We start from the raw sequence: 20,102 nt of genomic DNA, 5'->3' as shown, positions 1-20,102 counted from the left end.
GTGTCACTTTCCTTCCATTTATTTATGGTGGATTTAATTGAACTCCAAGGGATACTAAGTGACTTGAATGTTTTCTTGACTTATCTCCAGACTCACACTTTTCAAAAACATATTCTCTTTCTCTTTCAGAGTTGCTTGGTGTGTTTTATGTCTTCATGGTGTAGTTACATCCAGGAGTACTGATTCGCAAGGGACTCGACCTTCTAGATACACGTGTCTTTATACTACAATCACTCTGATGAACTTTACTGTGATTGCAACACTGACTGGCAGCTCCTGTGTTTAGCTGTGTATGCAATCTCTTATTTTATGCTTAATATTTTTAATTATGTGGCATTACTTGGTAGAAATCTGTATTCATTTTGATACGAAAAAGTCTTTTATTGTAAATTCTTTTGCAAGAAAAGGAACATTATTCAATGTCGAAAAAAAAAAAAACAACAAAAGAAGAAACCATCTAAGGTGACTGATTACTTTTAGTAAGCGCTGTAAATTAAGCTGCCTTCAGTAAACATGATCATTTACCACCGGCAGCTCTTACCAGAGGCTGTAGCCAGGTAAGTGGTGTTTTGTGCCATTGCCAGGATGGTGCCTGTTTGTGCAGTGAACATTCCCACACTTTCCAGACCCCCCATCATTCCCTCCTCTCCTTCTTTTTTCTTCCAGGCCCTCAGATTCGAGTCTTCTCCTCCAGCCAGCAGCAGCTCAGGCTCGGTCTTCTCCGGATCCAAAGTTATCCACAGCAGGCACTGTACGGACGTTTCAGTAGTGTTCCAAACCTTCTCACCTACGATTGAAATCAGTGTTGTTATGGTTTTCCAGACATGCTTCATAACTTTTCAAAAACACATGGTGCTTAATTTTGCGCTTTTAGTAGAGGGATGAGAGAAGGAGAGAAAAATCGTAGCAGAGGTGATATGAATGAACCGCTTTCTACAATGAGCTTAAAAATGCTACTTTTTTTTAACATAATGAACCGCCCTTCCATCTTTTTTTACAACCATTTAAAAACCCTTAACATTTTTTCAAACCACAAATTTTGTTATTATAGCAACAAGAAAAAACTTTTCACTCTGCACATGTGTAATAATAATGTTTTTATTAGATGTTTTCACAAAAAAAATGTATTTAACTTTCTATAATTTCATGTTGACAAAAAAGTAAGTATTTAATACTTATACCATTAATGATACAGTTATATTTGTCTATTTAAGCTATTACAGAAGATTCTTTGATGTTTAGATAAGATGCTACTAAATAATAAAGAGGGGGATGTAAAATCAAATGGAAAATGACTAAAGGTTCAGGTACATGCTGCTGATTTACTTTTATATAAACCGGCTGGTGATGTATTTATTGAGGCAGGGACTATAATGTGTTAATTTAGAAAAAATAACGCTTTAATTCGCACCTTTCTCAGTGCCCTAATTTCTGGCACACTGACGCACATTCCAGCCCAGTAGGTAGCGGTAATGAACCTAAAGTCTGTTTGCTAGCTGTGAAGAAGATGCACAGGACACACCGAGTGATGTCAGCACACAAGAAAGTTTGGTGAACAGTGAAGGAATGATGAGACCGCATTGAACTTGTTGGGCAGAAAGTTTTCTTTTAAAAATCTTCCTGATGGCAGCTTGGATATGCGCGGTTGTGTGCAAATTGTGCAACAGAGTTTTCACGTTACCTCAATGCAAAACATGTTGCTGTTAGCCCCAGAGCTAACATTTGTTAGGACAGTCCTGGTACCGGCTAACAGTGTAGCCATCCCAGAATAGACCACTTTTCAAGACACTGAAAGTGCTTTCGTTCATAAAAAGTCTTAAAATGTTGAATGTAATCGCTATAATTGCACTTTGAGTTTGTAGTATCTGTGAATGTAGTAGACAGATGAAAAATGCAGATAAATATAAATGAAACAAACACTTTTGTTGTGCAAGTTCACGCATATGTCTATTCTACAATTCAGTCATCAATCAAAATTTTTGATTGAAAAATTTTGCTTGTTGTATCAAATATTACTATTTGACAAAAATGCGATTTGCAATTAATGAATGACAAGGCCTCTAATTAATTAGATAAATTTTTATTAATCGCATCCCAACACTAGTATTTATCACAGACTGTATAATAAAGATGGACGTAGCACCCATGATGTCACCCGCTGGTTTCTGCACTGAGAAAATGAAGCCTCTTCCTGGTTGACAGCTTGGATTTTTGGAGCCAGTGACACAACATTCTCAGAGGGCAGAGCCAGAGAGCAGTGATTGGTCAGACTGATTGAGAGCCAAGGACTCTCTGTCCCGCCCTCATTTACCGGCTTCTGCTGTTTACCGACACTGCTGCTAACGTTAGCATCGCAAAGTGAAGATAAACTCTACAGGTAAGTCATTTTTGTAACTAGTTGTACTCTTCTCCACATCTGGACAATATCACATATAAAGCAGTGAAGGTACTGTAAGTTAACATCAGACTGTAACCTCTGATATAAACATGTTCTAACATCGCGTTTTATAATTGTTCTGTAAATTTGAGGTTACGTTTCCTGATTTAGTGTTAACGCTGATGCTAAATCGGGTTAGTCAGTGTCATAAAACAAGTTAACTGTAAGCTGCAGCTGAGTGTCCTGCAGGTCACAGCTGATCAATCATAATGGATCGATAACTGCTGTTTTAATGATCAGCAGATATAAATAAATGTACGTTTATGTTCCTCCACAGAACTGTTACTGATGAATGTTAATCTCTCAGTTCAGTTCTGAGTTAATATCTCTGTTCTTTGCTTCAGACATTTTTTTCTCTACAATAGTGTACGATGAGATAACTGTGGAGCTCATGTTAATGCTAACGATACATTAGAATAAAACAGAATAAACTTTTTTGTCCATCTAAAATGGTCTTTAGCCTCAACCAGGAAAACAAACATTTCCAGAAGATTAAAAAATAGAACAAAAATACAACACTCTATTGTGTTCCATTCATATCCTGATGTGTTCACTCTGATATTTAATGTTCCAGCAGTTGGAATGAAAGAACCTTGTAGATCTTTTCCTCACTGTTAGTGTCTTTTCCTTCCAGCCTTGGTCTGGATCGCTGGGAACATCTAGTCTGATGGACTGAGAGCTACAGAGAACATGAACATCCAGCTGTGGTTGTCTGAAGAGTCTTTTCTCCTTCATCACTGTGAGAAAGAGCAGCACTGATGTCCTCCTCATCCTTCCAGTAATAACAATAATACTGCAGATTCAACTCCTCTCTTCATAATACAACTTGTCTTGTGACTGTTCAGTATTTACACTTCCTGTCAGCAACACATTAGTTATTTCATCCATTTATTATATGTGTTTAGACATTTTTACAGTTCAGAACTGTTAAATAATGTAGTTTTTATATGTGCAATAAAGGTAATAATGAAGCTTCTGCTCTGAATGTGCTGATGTTTTAATACAGCATATCTGCTATAAATAATGGCAAATTATACTCTGTATTATCATTATGCTACAACAGCAGAGATGAAGTTAAAGGTGATTAATGGAACCTGTGAATACTAAGAACAGAGAATAATAAACTGCTGAAAGAGTTGGTCTGTCCTTCTGTAAGTGAAAGCTAAACAGGAAGTGGTTCACTGAGGATGTCGTCCATTCAGTCTCCTTCTTCACAACCAGATGAGGTTTTCCTTCTGTTGGCTTCACAAAGAAGATCCTCACAGTGAAAATGAGACACCTGAGATGAAGACAGATGTCACAGTGTTAGCATCAACAGCAGAGGTTCATTTTAAAGTATTCCTGGAAAGATTTCCTGTTTAATATAGTTTATCAGCACTGAATGACAGAAAGGCCTGTAGTCACTTTAGCTTTAGGGGAGAGGATTTTATTATCCAGCTTATCTGTGCTGCAATTCAAATAAAATAACTGCAGTGTTCATCATTACTTTGGTCATATTCTGGGAGTTTATTTTTCCAAACTACACTGCAGGAATACATACTACAACATGTGAATCAGTCATTAAACAACGTTAACCATTAGAGAGTGGATTTACTGTTTTCTCCAGTTTAACTTCGGAGACTGCAGATATTCAGGACTACTGACAACACAGAACCTTAACCTTACTGTTTTAATCACATTTAGGTTTTCTAAACATTACATTAATGTGAACCAGCGTCTCCACTGACAGTTTTATTAACTAAATCTACCACATTACACTTAAGCCGTTTATATGAAACACAACACAAACATCATTAGCTTAATGCTATGTTAGCTTTAATCAGGCTACGACTGAGCAGCTAGCTCGGTTAGCATCGCTAATTCACATTAAAGCTAATATTTACTGGATGCTAACTTTCTTCTCTGGTCAACACACACAGAAATAAACTTCCCCAACATCTGGACTGCATAGCACATGCTATATCTGACACTAAAGTTGCATATAAAGTGCAATAAAAGTGGCACCGATAAGAAAATAAAAATTTACTTACCGAACTATCAGAGTCCTTTCAGTGTCTGCTGGTAGAATCAGCCAAAGGTAGAAAACTGGTTAAATCAAGCCCATGGGCAGAAAAACTGCCTGTGGAAAATGTTCTGCTTAAACCAAAGGAAGAGAGCAGAGTCTCGACTGCCTCCTCCATAGTTCCCTGTTGGCTTCATTTTTGGAGCCAGGCGCTACGTCCATCTTTATATACAGTCTATGGTATTTATATTTCTGTTTGTCTATGCTGTTATTTGATATCCCAGATCTGTTTATATCTGGTGTCTTTTGTGAAAATTTTATACACTGTACGCCAGGGGTGTCCAAAGTCCGGCCCACGGGCCAACTGCGGCCCGTGACCCATTTCTAACTGGCCCGCAGCAAATTCCAAAAATATACTGGAAAATGGCCCACACATGACTTGGTGGTATTGCATTTCTTAGTTTTAACTGTAGGTGGAGCTACTGAATTGAACAAGGCAGTTCCTCTACAAAATTAAGGAAAGAAAAGTTTTGCCACGGTGGACCAAAAATGACACAATCAAAGAAACACAAGATGGCAAGTGAGAGCAGAAAATTCCAGATACAGTGGGAAAATGAATACTTCTTTATGGAAGATAAGGGGATGTGTGTGTGTGTGTGTGTGTGTGTGTGTGTGTGTGTGTGTGTGTGTGTGTGTGTTTGATTTGTAATGAAAGTGTCGCAGTGATGAAAGATCACAATGTATGACGACACTATGAAACCAAACATCAGACCTACATGTCCTACACTGGCGTGGAACAAAAACAGAAGGTTAAGCAGATGACAACTAGTTCTCTAGTTCAACAACAGTATTTTTAGAAATCCCATTCATGAAAAGCAGTGTTGTAGGCTGATTGATTTAGTTTACTTAAATAAACCAGGTGAGGCAATATGTACCTCATCACAAGTGAGTGGCCCAGCTGCTTGTGTATATTTCCATATGTGGCCCTTGGTGACAAAAATTTGGACACTCCTGCTGTACGCCTTCTATACTGTTTTATCTTTGGTTCAGAATGTACAGTTTGTTTGTAAGGCAACATTGTAGAGCAAAATCACAAAATGTTTCAGGATAAAAGACAAAAAGCAAATAAAAAAAAAACAGTAATAAGACGAAAGCTATTGAATCCAGCCTGAATTTTTGGTATGCATGTATTTATGTTATTGCACCTGCATAGATAAAAACTGTAAAATAAAAGTTGCGTGTGGAAATTTCAAGCCAGTCTTTTTTTCTTCCACTTATCTGTACTTCTGCTTTTTACCTTCTTAATACACAAACTCACCCGTGACGAGACTGAAGAGTTTGACGCCTTCATGTTGATATGCCACAGCAGCGAAGTCTCCATTCACAGCCACACAAACAGCAGCAGACTCGGACCTTGTAGACTTCAGCTTCTTCTGAGGAGGCTCTTGCTCGCACTAAAAAACACAAAATACACAAATAACTTGAGCAGTTTGGAGGGAAAGAGTTTCAAAGCACAGACATGAATTTTGAGAGAAAGCTCATATATCAATATGTAAAAAAAAATCCTAAGTTGCTAGTCTCATCAGTTAATCACGTATTATCCTTTAAAATGTTTTCATTTGTATTAGAGTTAATTGGATTGATTAGACATTAGTTTTCCACCAAACGGCTTCTGTCTTCTGTTCAATCACACCTCACTCACTAATCTCTGTCTTATATCTTTTTTAGAGGAATCATAGGTGTCTTGGTGGCTTCCTTTACACATTTCTTTCTTATAACTCCTTTAGAGGAGTCATAGGTGTCTTGGTGGCCTCCCTCAATCATCTCTGTCTTATATCTGTTTTAGAGGAGTCATAGGTGTTTCGGTGGCCTCCCTCACTCATCTTTGTCTTATATCTTTTTTTAGAGGAATCATAGGTGTCTTGGTGGCCTCTTTTACTATCTTTGTCTCATAACTACTTTAGAGCACTCATAGGTGTTTCGGTGGCCTCCCTCACTCATCTCTGTTTTATAACTCCAGTGGAGTCATAGCTGTCTTGGTGACCTCCTTTACTATCTCTGTCTTAAAACGCCTTTTTGTCGAATGATTAGATAAAATTTTATGGATCACAAAGGAAATTCTTGTGCCAGATATTGCTCTGAGAAAAATCGAAATGCCATGAGATAAGAATAAATGCAGTAAAAAAGCAATTAGATATAAGTGTGATACATGATTGAAAAAAATAAGTATGCTTAAACAAGGTTAGAATTGAAAAGTGAAAAGTAATGCTGGCAGTATTAATCATGAAATTGAAATACTGCACCTTAATAAAGGAAATATTGCACATTACATGAACAGTGGTGTACATTAAATGGAAATATTGTACATGTAATCAAAATACTGCACATGAAAATGAACTTCTACACATGATACTGAAACCAATATCGTACAAACTAATGAGAAGAGTAATATTGCAAATGGTATTGATATTATTCTAGATGTTTTAGCTGTTATTCCTCCAGAAGTGAGTCTGCGATAATGCACACAAAGACTCCAACTTTATAGACAGTTAAACAGGAATGTGTACAAATATAAGACTTGCACATGAGGTGAAGAGGAGCTTACTTACTTCATCATCTTTTAATGTGGTGACTGAACATCCGAGTCCCCCTGACCAGAGCTGGAGCTGTTTTAGAAGAAAACAAAAAAGCACATTAATGTCAAAACCAGTGAGAATTTGCTCATAAGATGAAGCTCATAAGATATGTTTGTTTTCCCAACAGTAAGGTCAGAAAAAAGGCATCAGCGCTCAGAAGATTGAGAAAAATTAACAGGTACGTAGGCCGAATGGTGTAATAATCCTAGTGTTACAGCAGTAAGTTCACCGAAATGACAAAAACGATTAAAAGCTAAATCCTACACAATGAAATGAAGTATAAAATAAAGAGAACAATACACTGCCTACCTGGATTTAACTAAGCAAATAGGTAAGAGCCTTCCATTGGATAATTACTGCAATAATGAATATGTTTCAGCAGGCAACAACTTTTAACCCTAGCTGATGCAGTGAGGAGCTTCTCATTTCTTAAACAACCGCGTCAGAAGACATATCCTGTGGTCATAGAAAGGATGTTAATCTGTTTCAGAATGGTCAAATTATTGGCCTGCATCAAGCAAAGAAAACAACTAAGGAGATTTCTTAAACTACTAAAATCAGGTTAAGAACCACCCAATGCATTATTAAAACCTGGAAGGATAGTGGTGAACCATCATCTTCAAGGAACAAATGTGGTCGGTCATGTGGTCTGATGATTCCAGATTTACCCTGTTCCAGTGATGGGGGACATCAGGGTAAGAAGAGAGGCAGATGAAGTGATGCACTCGTCAGCCTAGTGCCTACCAGCCTGTGGGGGTTGGGGTTATGATCTGGGGTTGGTCAGGTTCAACAATGTTATGTTCTCAAAGAATGAGGTCAGCTGACTACCTGAATATACTGAATGACCAGGTCTTGTCATCAATAGAACTTTTCTTCCCTGATGGCATGAGCATGTCCCGAGATGACAATGCCAGGATTCATGGGGGTCAAATTGAGAATAAGTGGTTCAGGGAGCATGAGACGTAATTTTCACACATGGATTGGCCTCCAGAGTCCAGACCTCAGCGCCACTGAGAATCTTTGGGATGTACTGCAGAAGACTTTGTCCGACTCTCCCATCATCAATATAAAACCTTGGTGAAAAATGAATGCATCTCTGGACAGAAGTAAATGCTGTGACATTGCAGAAGCTTATCGAAATGATGCCAATGTGTGCCATACTCAAAGCTAAAGGTGTTCCAACAAAATATTAGTGTGCAACTTTTTTTTTGACCAAGCAGTGTATAAGTTGCAGTGTTACAGCAGTAATTTCACCTAAACGATAAGAACGATTAAAGGCTAAATCCTATACAATGAAATGTAATATAAAATAAAGACAATAATATGAGGATTACAGGTAGAAACACTAAATCTGCCGTCCTGAGTGACGCCTCACCGTGTGATCGGAGCCAGCGCTCAGCAGCATGGATTCCTCCTTCAGGAAGGTGAGGGCCTCGGTGGCTCCCAGGTGAGCCTGGAAACATCCCACACAGGTGGAGGTGGGCAGCGACCAGACCCTCACCTCTCCACACACAGAACCCGAACACAGCATGGAGGAGGAGGACGGGGAGAAGGAGACGCTGCGAACCGATCGCTTGTGACCACACAGAGACTGAAACAGATAGGAGACGAATACAAATAAACTCTAGTGTTTCTCCTGGAAGATATTTATGTTTCTTTTATTAGGCAGAAAACCACATCAAGTGGCCACATGGAGGGACTTTGTTCATTTGTTCAGTGATTTCAAAGATCAAACTCTGGTTTCTCTTTCAGATCACAGTAATAGTGACACATAATTTAATCATTTTTTATTCATAAGAGAAGAGACTATGACAAAATGCTTGGTTCCAGAAGAAATGTCCCAACACTGGATTTTATACAAAATATAATTAATTCTATTTGAGGAAGAGACGTAAATACTGTATAAAAAAGAAAAGTACATACAACAACTTAAATTATCAGTTTTGGGAGTATAAACAGTTGTGCTGATCAGATTTTCTTAGCTGCATAGCTTCTTAATGTCTTACGAATAATTACGATTGACTACAGCTGGTGACTCCTCAGAGGCAATTTAAATAGGGCCCATTTGATCCACCCATTACAAGTTTGCCAGAAGCTTGTGGACATCTACCAAAAGTTGAGGTAGCCAAAGGATGTTTACTAAATATTAGAAATGCTGTATGTATATTTTTGATCCAGTATATTTTGTCATATTTCAAGAAGACCTGCAATAAATCTATGACAGTGTCAGGGAGTGTCAGGAGTCAGTGGAAACTCAAGACTGTTGTAAAACACATGATCTTTACAAGTGTTTGTAAACATCTGTTTACTACTGTACATTTATGAGGCTGCTTATGAAACCTGTTTTATTTACAAGGAGTTTGACGATTAAAGGAACACATTTTTATTTTTCTCAGCTAGATTACTTGTGAAGACAGATCATGTAAACATGTAATCACATATTTTTTTTAAGTTGATGCAGCAGAACCAGAGATGTCATCTTCTTCATTATCAAAAATGGCAGCCTCCATTACCCACAATGCAACTCCACTTACAGCACTAAGTATGGCATATTTTTTAGTATATTTTCTTTATTTCTTTACAGTCATGATAAGAGCTGCTTGAATTCTCTATTTATCTCCTTTAGCAGAGGACACACTGGAGCATCTTTACAAAAGTAAAGGAGACAAGGAGAAAGGACATTTGTAGTCTTCAAATGAAGCAGCATCAGTGGAACCAGTTAATCCGATTTTGTGCCCCACTCTGTGAAGCTGAAGAAATGCTTTCGACATCTTTTTTCTAATTTTAAAGTGAGACCATGAAGCTCACAAGCTCTTTCTTTAACCCCTCGTCATGATAACTCACTGTTGCTGATTTATCCTTCAGCCATTTCCACACGATCACGTCTCCATTCCAGCAACCTGCAGCCAGCAGGTGACCGTCGGGGTCAAAGGTCACACAGTTCAGAGGGCTGGTGCTCGGCAAAGAGGCCACTTCATTAACTTTAGTAGACCAAACCTGAGGAGCAGAAACACGTTTTTTATTTTAATTCAGGAATGGGAACGTTAAAGTCCTGGTCAGAGTTGGGGTTGCAAATCAGCCTGTAAAATCCTCCTGCTGTCTTGCAGCTGCGTGAATAAAGGACAAAGAAACATTCAGCAATCTACTAAAATCATCATGTTCGGTTTCAGTGCAGCAGGGAGTTCATGGGTCGCTCGCTCAACCAGTTGAGCTATCTGGGCGCCCCAATTGATTATATTTTGGCAGTGATGTGGCTTATAGTCTGGATCCATGGATTTGGACTTATACGTTGGAAATAACACAAGGAACAATTGATTAAATTGTAGGGATGTTTCCGAGTCCCATTAATTTTCGCTGCCCGCTACACATTTAGGTCACGCGAGTCAGTGTCCGTACATAACGTACACATGCATAATACACAAATGTGCTTAGCGTAAGGTCATTTTGTTTATGAGTACATCCATATTAAATGGCCACATTCTATGTTGCCGTGATTTCTGATCATCAATAACTAATAAACAAATGCTGCATTTCTTAAAAAAAAAAAAATGCTGCGTTTCTCACAATTCCATATGGGGGAATGAACAGCCTTGGCGGAGTACTTTCTAGTTACTTATTTATTCTTGACTTCCAACCGGGACCTGAGTACTAATTTCATGCCACCCCATGTGAATACATGTGCTGGCATGACAATCAAGAAACTTTAATCCTCGAATTTTTATGCAGTTGTATTTAATATAGTTTTTTTGTCTTTTTTGTGATGTCTTATGTATCACAGATGTGGATTGTCTGGCAAGCTGAAGACGATTTGTACTTTTGCGCTTTACAGGTGGGCATTAATATTTTGACAGCTTAAAAGAACAATTTAATAGTGTTTCATATGGATCATCTGGAGTTAAAATGACCAAGAAAAGGGCACAAATATCAGAAGTTTAGCAAGATTAGTTTGTGACTAACTTTCAACGTGAAGTCGAGGGACACGGTTGCGAGGTACTTCTTGTTCGCGTTGATATCGATCGCTGTTATCGTGTTAGAGTGGCCTTCGATGAGCGCTGTCCTGCAGGGACAAGAAACACAATTCAGACAAGTCAAACCTAATTCATCTGTGCTGCATATGAAGACTCATGCAGGATTAGAGGAAAAGGATAAGATCAAATGTACTGATCCCTCACCGGCTAGGTACAGGAGAGGCATGGAAGAAGCAAGACAAGAAATACAAAAGTACAATAAGGATTTAAATAAAGATATTATGAATGTATGTGTAACTTTCACGTGTATAGATATAACACGATGAACTTACATATGGACATGTACAAGTATGACTGGTACAGTGCGACAAATCTAAGACATTTTGCAAGTTTTCTCACCTACATCCATTTTTAATGTCCCAGACCTCGATACGTCCGTCAAAGGAGGTGGTGGCGAGACCTTTGTCCTTCAGAAAGACGCAGCTCGAGATGCCATCGCAGCTGCTCACCAGAGATTTCACCTCCTGCTCAAAGCCAGGAAAAACTAAGTTCACATTAGATATTTATGAAGATCCTGGTTTCTGTAAAATAAGGTTTAGGGATACGATATGATACGATACGACGTGATAACATAAGATAAGCTACAATAAGGTATAAGTTACGATAACTTACAATAAGTTACAATACGATAAGATACAATACAACAAGATACAATAAGTTAAGATACGATAAGATGCAATACAATAAGATATGATAAAATAAGATACAATAAGTTATAAGATACAATAAGTTACGATAACTTACAGTAAGTTGCGATACAACAAGATTTGATACAATACGATAAGATATGATACAATAAGACATGATAAGATACAATATACAATACGATAAGTTACGATAACTTACAATAAGTTACGATACAAAAAGATACAATAAGTTATAATAAGATACGATAAATTATGATAAGTTGTGATAACTTACAATAAGTTACGATACGATAAGTTACAATAAGATATGATACAATAAGATAAGATACGCTGTTACAATAAGATACGATACAATAACATATGATATGATACGATGAGATGCGGTAATGATAAGGCTTCAGTAATCCCACAAATTTGCATTGTTACAGCAGCAAAGGAAACAGTGCAAGCATTTAAGAAACATCAGTTAAAAAAATGAACAAAAAAATCTACAGAAGTACTAGTTCAGATTGTCCAAATTCTTCTGGATGTGGAAAAATATCAATCAATAGAGTTGCACAGATTCTTTCAAGAGTAGAAACACTGAGAGAAGCAATAATACTGCACAGATTATATTTATATTGCACAAATTGTGTCTATATTCCATTGATTTCTCTGTAAGTAGAAAGGGTTTTTAAATGTAAAAAAAAATATCTGTAATGTGCAGGTTTGAATGTGTTGATTCAGCTAGATTACTAGCGAAGATAGATCATTTCATGTTTTTTCTCTTGTTTGTGTAAAATGAAACAGACTTCAGAGGAGAAGAGATAAGGACGGGTTAGGGGAGAAATGTGACTACTTAACTGCTGAATTTACACAAACCCTGCTGTATAATATGTTCATACCTGTCCAGTCTCTGTGTGGATGAAATGCAGTGTTCCCTGTCCGGTACCAACCACCATCAGCTGTTCATCCAAGTTCACAACCAAACAGGTCGGTTCAGAGGAGAAAGTCGACACCAGCTCACTGAGGAGAAACACACAAGATTGTCAACATAGTACAATTATCAAAATTCAACTGACTAAAAGATCTACAAATTTATTTTTTATGGCACAGCTAATGAATGTAGGGAAAACTACAACCAGAATATAGCTTTCATAACTTTAATTTTCTGCTGCTTCATGCTTCTACTCCTCTACACTGCTGAGGAAATATTGAACACACTCAATTATGTTCAACTTTCATTTCATCTTCTTATGATATACAGCATTATTACTCTGAACAATGAATGAACAAAAGACACATTTGAGTTCTCTCTACTTCTAGTCATGGTTTTGCTCCACAAGGACAAGCTCATTCACACAGAAAGAAATCTTGCTGCTGGTGTCTGAGAGATTTGCTTAAAGTGTTCTTTGGCGCTGATGGACGTAGAGAAGTTTTTTTCTTTTTTTTTTACTCTCTGAATGCCAAATTCTGACGGCATGTTTAATAGGTGTTTTCTTTACAAAATCTCGAAATTCTACCATTTATTAGAGGCAGAAAATAGAAAGAACTGTCAGATTGTCAACTTTCCTAGTGTCCTTGGTCGGGAAAAATGACCAAAATCTGAGCTTAACATCCTGATCTTTAATCAGTTACTTTATTCTGTGTGTCTCATTTAAAAATTTACCAAAAATAAACCACTTAGATGAACCAAACAAAAAATCTGCACTCTTCAACACAACTACAAATTCATTACTAGACAAAAATTCAAAGAGTTTTCAGCTGAACTGCAGGCAGTGTTTACACAAAGCAGTGAGGAGACAAGTATGGAAACACATTAAAACTGTAAATAGTAAAATACTAGCATGGAAATTAAAAAAGAAAATTGCAGAAAATACAGTAACTAAAATTAAAGACCCAAAAACCAAAAAGATAAAGAGTAAATTGCAAGAGATTCACAAAGCATTTAAGATATTTTATAAATCATTATACTCTAAAGTTCCTGGAGGAAGTGACAACGAAATTGAAAGATTACTAAATTCATTAGACCTTCCAAGTCTGACTGAAGAACAGAATCAAAAAATGATGGCAGGTATATCAGAAGTGGAACTTAAAAAGGAGAAGTTGATTCCTGTATTACTACCTACACTTAATTGGGTACTAAAAAAGGCACAAACACCCCCAAGTTGGACAGAGGCAATTATTTCAGCAATACCAAAGGAAGGCAAGGACAAGACAGAGTGCGGATCATATAGGCCGATATCAGTTCTTAATATAGATTATAGGCTGTTCACTACGATAATGGCCAGATGGATGGAGGAATTCCTACCTAAGTTGATACATAACGATCAAACAGGCTTCATAAGAAACCGACAGACACAAGGTAATATTCGCAGAACTCTTCATATTATAAACCATATACAAAAGAACAAAACTGAGGCAGTACTTATTAGTGTTGATGCTGAAAAAGCATTAGACTCAGTAAATTGTGATTTTTTATAAAATATTACACAAGTTTGGATTACATAATACAATTATTGATACCATAAAGGCGTTATATACCAACCCAACTGCAAGAATTAAAATTAATGGCTATTTGTCAAGCAGTTTCACTTTGGAAAGGGGTACACGACAAGGTTGCTCGTGGTCTCCACTTCTACTTGCATTGTATCTTGAACCATTGGCCCAATCTATCAGACAAAATCTGCATATTAAGGGTATAACTATCGGACAAAGGGAGCACAACTTAGCTTGTTATGCGGACGACATTTTGGTCTACTTAGGACATCCAACAGACTCCCTTCCCAAACTTATGCTGCTACTTGAGCAATACGGTCGGCTCTCGGGATATATGATAAATCTAAACAAAACTCAAACACTCTCATATAATTATCACCCGCCGGTAGAGATAACTAAGTGCCCTATGATGTGGCAGGGTGAATCCTTAAAATACTTCGGTATTAGTATACCAAAAAAATCTAACAAAAATTTTTGAATTCAATTATACTCCACTGAAGGAAAAGATAGATGAAGATTTGAAAAGGTGGAATTTAATTCCTTACTTCAGTTTATATTCTCAGATTGAATCTATCAAAATGAATGTCTTACCAAGACTATTGTACTTGTTTCAGACTCTACCAATACAAATTGATCAAATTCAATTTAATGAATGGAACAAGATGATATCGAGATATATATATGGGAGGGGAAAAGGCCAGGAGTCTGCTTTAAGATGTTGCAATTGTCTAAAGAGAAGGGAGGATGGGGTCTGCCATCTCTAAGGGATTACTTTAGGGCAGCACAAATGAAGGCATTGATAAATTGGTGTGATATATCATATAATGCCCAATAGAGGAGCAAATCTTTCCTTTCCCAATACAAGCTACTCTGGCTGATGTGAATATTCAAAAATATATTGACACTACTGATAACCCTTGGGTTCAATGCACTCTCTCTGTATGGAAAAATGTGGTAAAAGAATATAACCTGATAAAAGATATTGTAATGTTAAAATGGTATGCTTATGATTCCGACTTTCTACCAAACAAATTAGACTCACGATTCAAATTATGGACCTCTAAAGGGATAACAATTTTAAGCAAGTTGATTAAGGATGGTAAAGTTATCAGCTTTGATACACTTAAACATAAATATGCACTGGAAAAACAAGACTTTTACCGATATCTACAAATATGTCATTATATATAAGCAAAAGTAGATACAGTGTCAGAGAGCAGCATGGACTTACTGAAATTGTTTAGAAATTCATATGATGGGAAAATGAATAAGAAGCCAATTTCAATTCTGTATAAATGTCTGAGGAATTGTGTCATTCCACTGAACATGCAAAGACAATGTGGGAGAAAGAAGGAGGGATGACTATATCAGAGGAGGAATGGACTGCAATATGGAAACTCCAGTGGAAATGCAGAAAATCACAGAGATGGAAGGAATATGGATGGAAAACCTTGATAAGATACTTCATCGCTCCATGTCAAAAAACACATTATGATGGAACTCCTCCTATCTGCTGGAGAAAGTGTGGAGACCAACGTGCAAACCATTTTCACATCCTATGGGACTGCCCACTTATTAGACAGTATTGGAAAGAGGTTCATAGAGCACTACAAGACATTTTTAAACGTGTAATTCCATTTGAAATAAAAACTGTTTATTTTGGATGTTTACCAGACGACTGGAGAAAAAAGGATAAATATCTAATGAGTGTTTTGTTGGTTGCAAGTAAGAAATCGATAACTAAGAAATGGCTATCGCAGGATATTCTCACCATGTCAGCATGGTGGAATATAACAATGGATATTTATAAAATGGAAGAGATGACAGCATCTGTAAATCAAAAACAAGACTGGTTTGTAACAGTTTGTAATAGGTTGCGTACATAAAAATTAAAAAGCCCAATTTAATTTTGAGTCTAAAAATTTAAAGACAATTTAATGTTCACTCCCTAATGTTCAAAAATATGTTCATGTTTCCATTTATTTTATTGTACTGTATTTTGTTTTACTTTCTGGATGGGAAATTGTCTTCAGAAAAACAAACGATGATAATATTGTGCACATGCTGGCACATGTGAATTGTACCCATCATTAAAAATTTGATAAAACTGAAAAATAAAGAATAAAAAAAAAAATGTAAATAGTTAAATATCTAAAGTATGTGAAGCCACCATTGTCCAGTGTTGGCAAAACCTGTGGACACTTGAACATGTTGATTCAATTTTTTTTTTTTTTCAAAAATAATCAAAGAAATTCAGTTTTTTTTTCTGATTTCTGTCATTATAACTTTATTTTACTGCACAAAAGACATTTCTGAGTTCTCTCTCCTTCTAGTCATCGTTTTGCTGTTTCCATCGAGATGCAGGACTTTATATTGCAATGAAAAACTAACCCACAGTGAGCTTGAACTTCCCTATGGGAATAACGTATCTACCTAAGTACCTACTGACTTAAGTACCTACCTACCAAAATACTTACCTACCAAAATATTTACCTACCAAATTACTTACCTACCAAAGAACATACCTACGTACCTACCTACCTACCAAAATACTTACCTACCAAAGTACCTACCTACCTACCAACCAAAATACTTACCTACCAAAGTACCTGCCTACCTACCAACCAACCGAAGTACATAGGTACCTACCTACCTACCAAAATACCTACCTACCAAAGTACCTACCTACCTACCAAAACACCTACCTACCTATCAAAGTACGTACCTACCTACCTACCTACCAAAATACTTACCTACCAAAGTACCTACCTACCAACCAAAATACCTACCTACCAGAGTACCTACCTACCTACCTAAGAAAACACTTACCTACCAAAGTACCTACCCACCTACCTACCTACCAAAGCACCTACCTACTTACCAAAATACTTACCTACCAAAATACCTACCAACCTATCAAAACACTTACCTACCTACACACCTACCAACCAAAGTACGTACCTACCTACTGACCAAAGTATGTACCTACTGAAGGTAGAGCTTCAGAGGGTTTAGTTAAAGATCTCGGTAATTCAATAACTGTAAAACCACCTTGAAGACAGCTTCTTTACCTGCGCTCTTTATCAGCCCTGCTGTTGTTGTTCAGACATTCGATCACCCGGACTCCTCTCCCCACCAGGCCTCGAGCCCAGCTGTGGGCAGATGTGTCCGGAGGGTCGTTGAAGGCCTGCTGAATGAAGAGAGCTGGCCAGGAGGACAACGTGGAGGCGTGACGCCGCAGGAAACCTCGGCAGTCCTCCATGTGACTCTGGAAATCAGCTGACAGGACAAAGAGAAGCTAGAATAAGGAATGAAACACATTTGGAAAGTATTTGTGGGTAAAGTATTTATTTCAGCTCTTACATGAGGATGCAGTTGTGTTCTTCTTATCTACAGGAAAAGCAAAATGTAACAGGATAAAAACACTAGAATTTTGTTGTAAATAAGACAGTTTCTAATACAGTTACAGATAAGTGTCGTTCATACTCACCAAACAAGCTGTACGTCTCCAGGAGGTGGTGCAGGAGGCCGTGACTCACATTAGCATAAAGGAAATAGTAGCTGGAGAGCAGTGAATGAAGAACCTCCAGTTGTCCACTTTGAATCTAAATAAAGGCAGTCACTAGTGAAAATCTTCGATAAATATAATCTGTAATCAGGATTTGTCTGAAAAACATGTATGAAACTATTCCGTACAAGCGTAATTTCCTGAATATTTGAATTAATAATCTTAACAGTAACAACAGGCATGATAAAGGCTTGTGTGCTGGAAAAAAAATAAATTATTAGGAATACAAACCCACTTCGATTTAAGAGGAAAAATTCAGCTGATTTCTTATTTAAATCAAAGTCTACTAATAACCAGAATTAGAAATACTTAATTAATCCCTGAGGGGAAATTAATTACGTTACAGTATATAAGATAAACACAAGTACAAAAATATGTCCTAAAATTATAAATATAAAAAGAAAAATATGTCCTAAAAATATACGAACAAGGAGAAAAATATGTCCTAAAAATATAAACATAAGTTGAAAAATATGTCCTAAAACTATGAATATGAGTAGAAAAAAATGTCCTAAAAATATAAATGTAAGTATAAAAAAATCTGTCCTAAAAATTTAAATAGAAAAATATGTATTAAAATATATAAACATAAATAAACATAAATAGAAAACTATGTCCGAAAAATACAAACATATGGGGAAAACATGTCCTAAAAAATTAAATATAAGTAGAAAAATATGTTCTAAAAACATTAATAAATAGAAAAATATGCCCTCAAAATATTATTAAAAAAATATATCCTAAAAATATAAACATAAGGAGAAAAATACGTCCTAAAAATATAAATAGAAAAGTACAAGCACAAAATGTAAAAATGTGCATTGTACTTAAAAAAATAAAAATACAAGCATAGAGGGTAATATATGGTAAAAAAAAATTAGAATTCTGTTATTGCACTACATTGTGAAACACTGGACATAATTATAGAGAAGTGACTGATGTTGTGCAGAATATATGAGTTTTTCTCAGTTTTTTTTTTTTTTTAATCGATTTAACAGTTTAAGAAGTGATTATATATGTGGTATATGTTTGCTGCTCTGCCAGAAATGTGTAATTTAGTTTATTTATTGGAGCAGAAACACTGTTTTGATTGATATGTAGTGTTTCTGTAGATTCCTAACCAGGCTGGCAGGCAGGTTCATGACAGAGTCGGCCTCACAGTGGAAGAAAGTATCTGAGTCCTGAGGGTCGGCCAGTGTCCACAGAAGAGCTGAGGAGATAAAAATCCCTTTAAATATACTGAAGCTTAAATCTAGTGTGTGAACAACAAACTGTGTGTGGTTTACCTGCCAGTATGAGATGAGCTCTGGTTCTGTCGCCGTCTGTTGGGAGCAGAAACTCTTCAAAGCCTCGTTTCACCTCCGGATTGGTGAGAACCAGGAAGTCATCGGTGTCGTGGCAGCAAGACGAACCAATCAGACTGCAGGAGAGGAAAAAGACGTTTAATTTTATAAAACAGACTTCTCCATGCATCTAGAATCTAAAACAAACCATCACTATCAATATCCAAACAAAAATTAGGTTGTGATTATGAAAACAAACTCTAAACTATTACTTATTGAATTATACAAATAGAACTGAGCGATATAGATGTGGAAAAATAAGAATTAAAGTCCTGAAATAAAGTAAAACTAAATAATTCCATAATATAATACAATACAATACAATAAAGTAACTTTATTAATCCCCGAAGGGAAATTCAATTGTCTGGGTTCTCATCTATTTACTTTACAATTAAATAGTCTAATTGCTGATGGTAAGAAAGATTTTCTGAATCTTTCTGTCCTGCAGCACAGGGTTAGGAGCCATCCTCCACTGATGTTTTGTTGTTCACTGAGGCAGATATGAAGTGGATGATCCATGTTTGTCAGAATGGCCTCCATGTTGCTCAGTGCCCATCTCTCCATCTCATCCTCCAATGAGTTCAATCTGATTCCAACCACAGAGCCAGCTTTTTAATCAGTTTGTTCAGACGCCTTGCATCCTTGTTTTTTATACTGCCTCCCCAGCAGATGCAGACAAAAGCCTGAAATTTTCACTGTTATTTCTCATCGTAACATCGGACAAGTAGATCAAAGGATCACTGATTATGATGGAGTTGAAATATGAAAAAAGTGAAGCGGTCATGAAAAGTCCCATCTTTGAGCACAAATTAACAAAGAAGACAGAAGTCAACTAGTGATATTTTCTCAACCATTCACTACCATTCAAAAGTTTGAGGTCACTCCTTATTTTTGAAAGAAAAGCATTTTTTTTCAATGAAGATAACATTAAATTGATCAGAAATACAGTCTAGACATTGTTAA

General features: G+C 36.7%; 1 protein-coding gene across 2 annotated transcripts in view; it reads right to left on the bottom strand.

Annotated features, from left to right (window-relative positions):
• Positions 1-20,102, bottom strand: part of tep1 (telomerase-associated protein 1) — a 65,665-nt gene that overhangs the window by 16,847 nt on the left and 28,716 nt on the right. For both annotated transcript variants that reach the window (XM_023295155.3, XM_055014094.1), the window contains exons 30-42: positions 19,083-19,216; positions 18,918-19,006; positions 17,719-17,833; positions 17,592-17,618; positions 17,300-17,507; positions 12,635-12,755; positions 11,443-11,567; positions 11,033-11,132; positions 9,920-10,072; positions 8,451-8,666; positions 7,049-7,105; positions 5,758-5,893; positions 542-787 (exon numbers count right to left, since the gene is read on the bottom strand). In XM_023295155.3, the coding sequence (XP_023150923.2) occupies positions 542-787; positions 5,758-5,893; positions 7,049-7,105; positions 8,451-8,666; positions 9,920-10,072; positions 11,033-11,132; positions 11,443-11,567; positions 12,635-12,755; positions 17,300-17,507; positions 17,592-17,618; positions 17,719-17,833; positions 18,918-19,006; positions 19,083-19,216 (1,727 nt within the window). The remainder of the gene's footprint in view (positions 1-541; positions 788-5,757; positions 5,894-7,048; positions 7,106-8,450; positions 8,667-9,919; positions 10,073-11,032; positions 11,133-11,442; positions 11,568-12,634; positions 12,756-17,299; positions 17,508-17,591; positions 17,619-17,718; positions 17,834-18,917; positions 19,007-19,082; positions 19,217-20,102) is intronic.

This window comes from Amphiprion ocellaris, chromosome 10 (genome assembly GCF_022539595.1).
Source record: "Amphiprion ocellaris isolate individual 3 ecotype Okinawa chromosome 10, ASM2253959v1, whole genome shotgun sequence".
Taxonomy (NCBI): domain Eukaryota; kingdom Metazoa; phylum Chordata; class Actinopteri; family Pomacentridae; genus Amphiprion; species Amphiprion ocellaris.
This window is presented reverse-complemented; position numbering and strand designations above follow the sequence as displayed.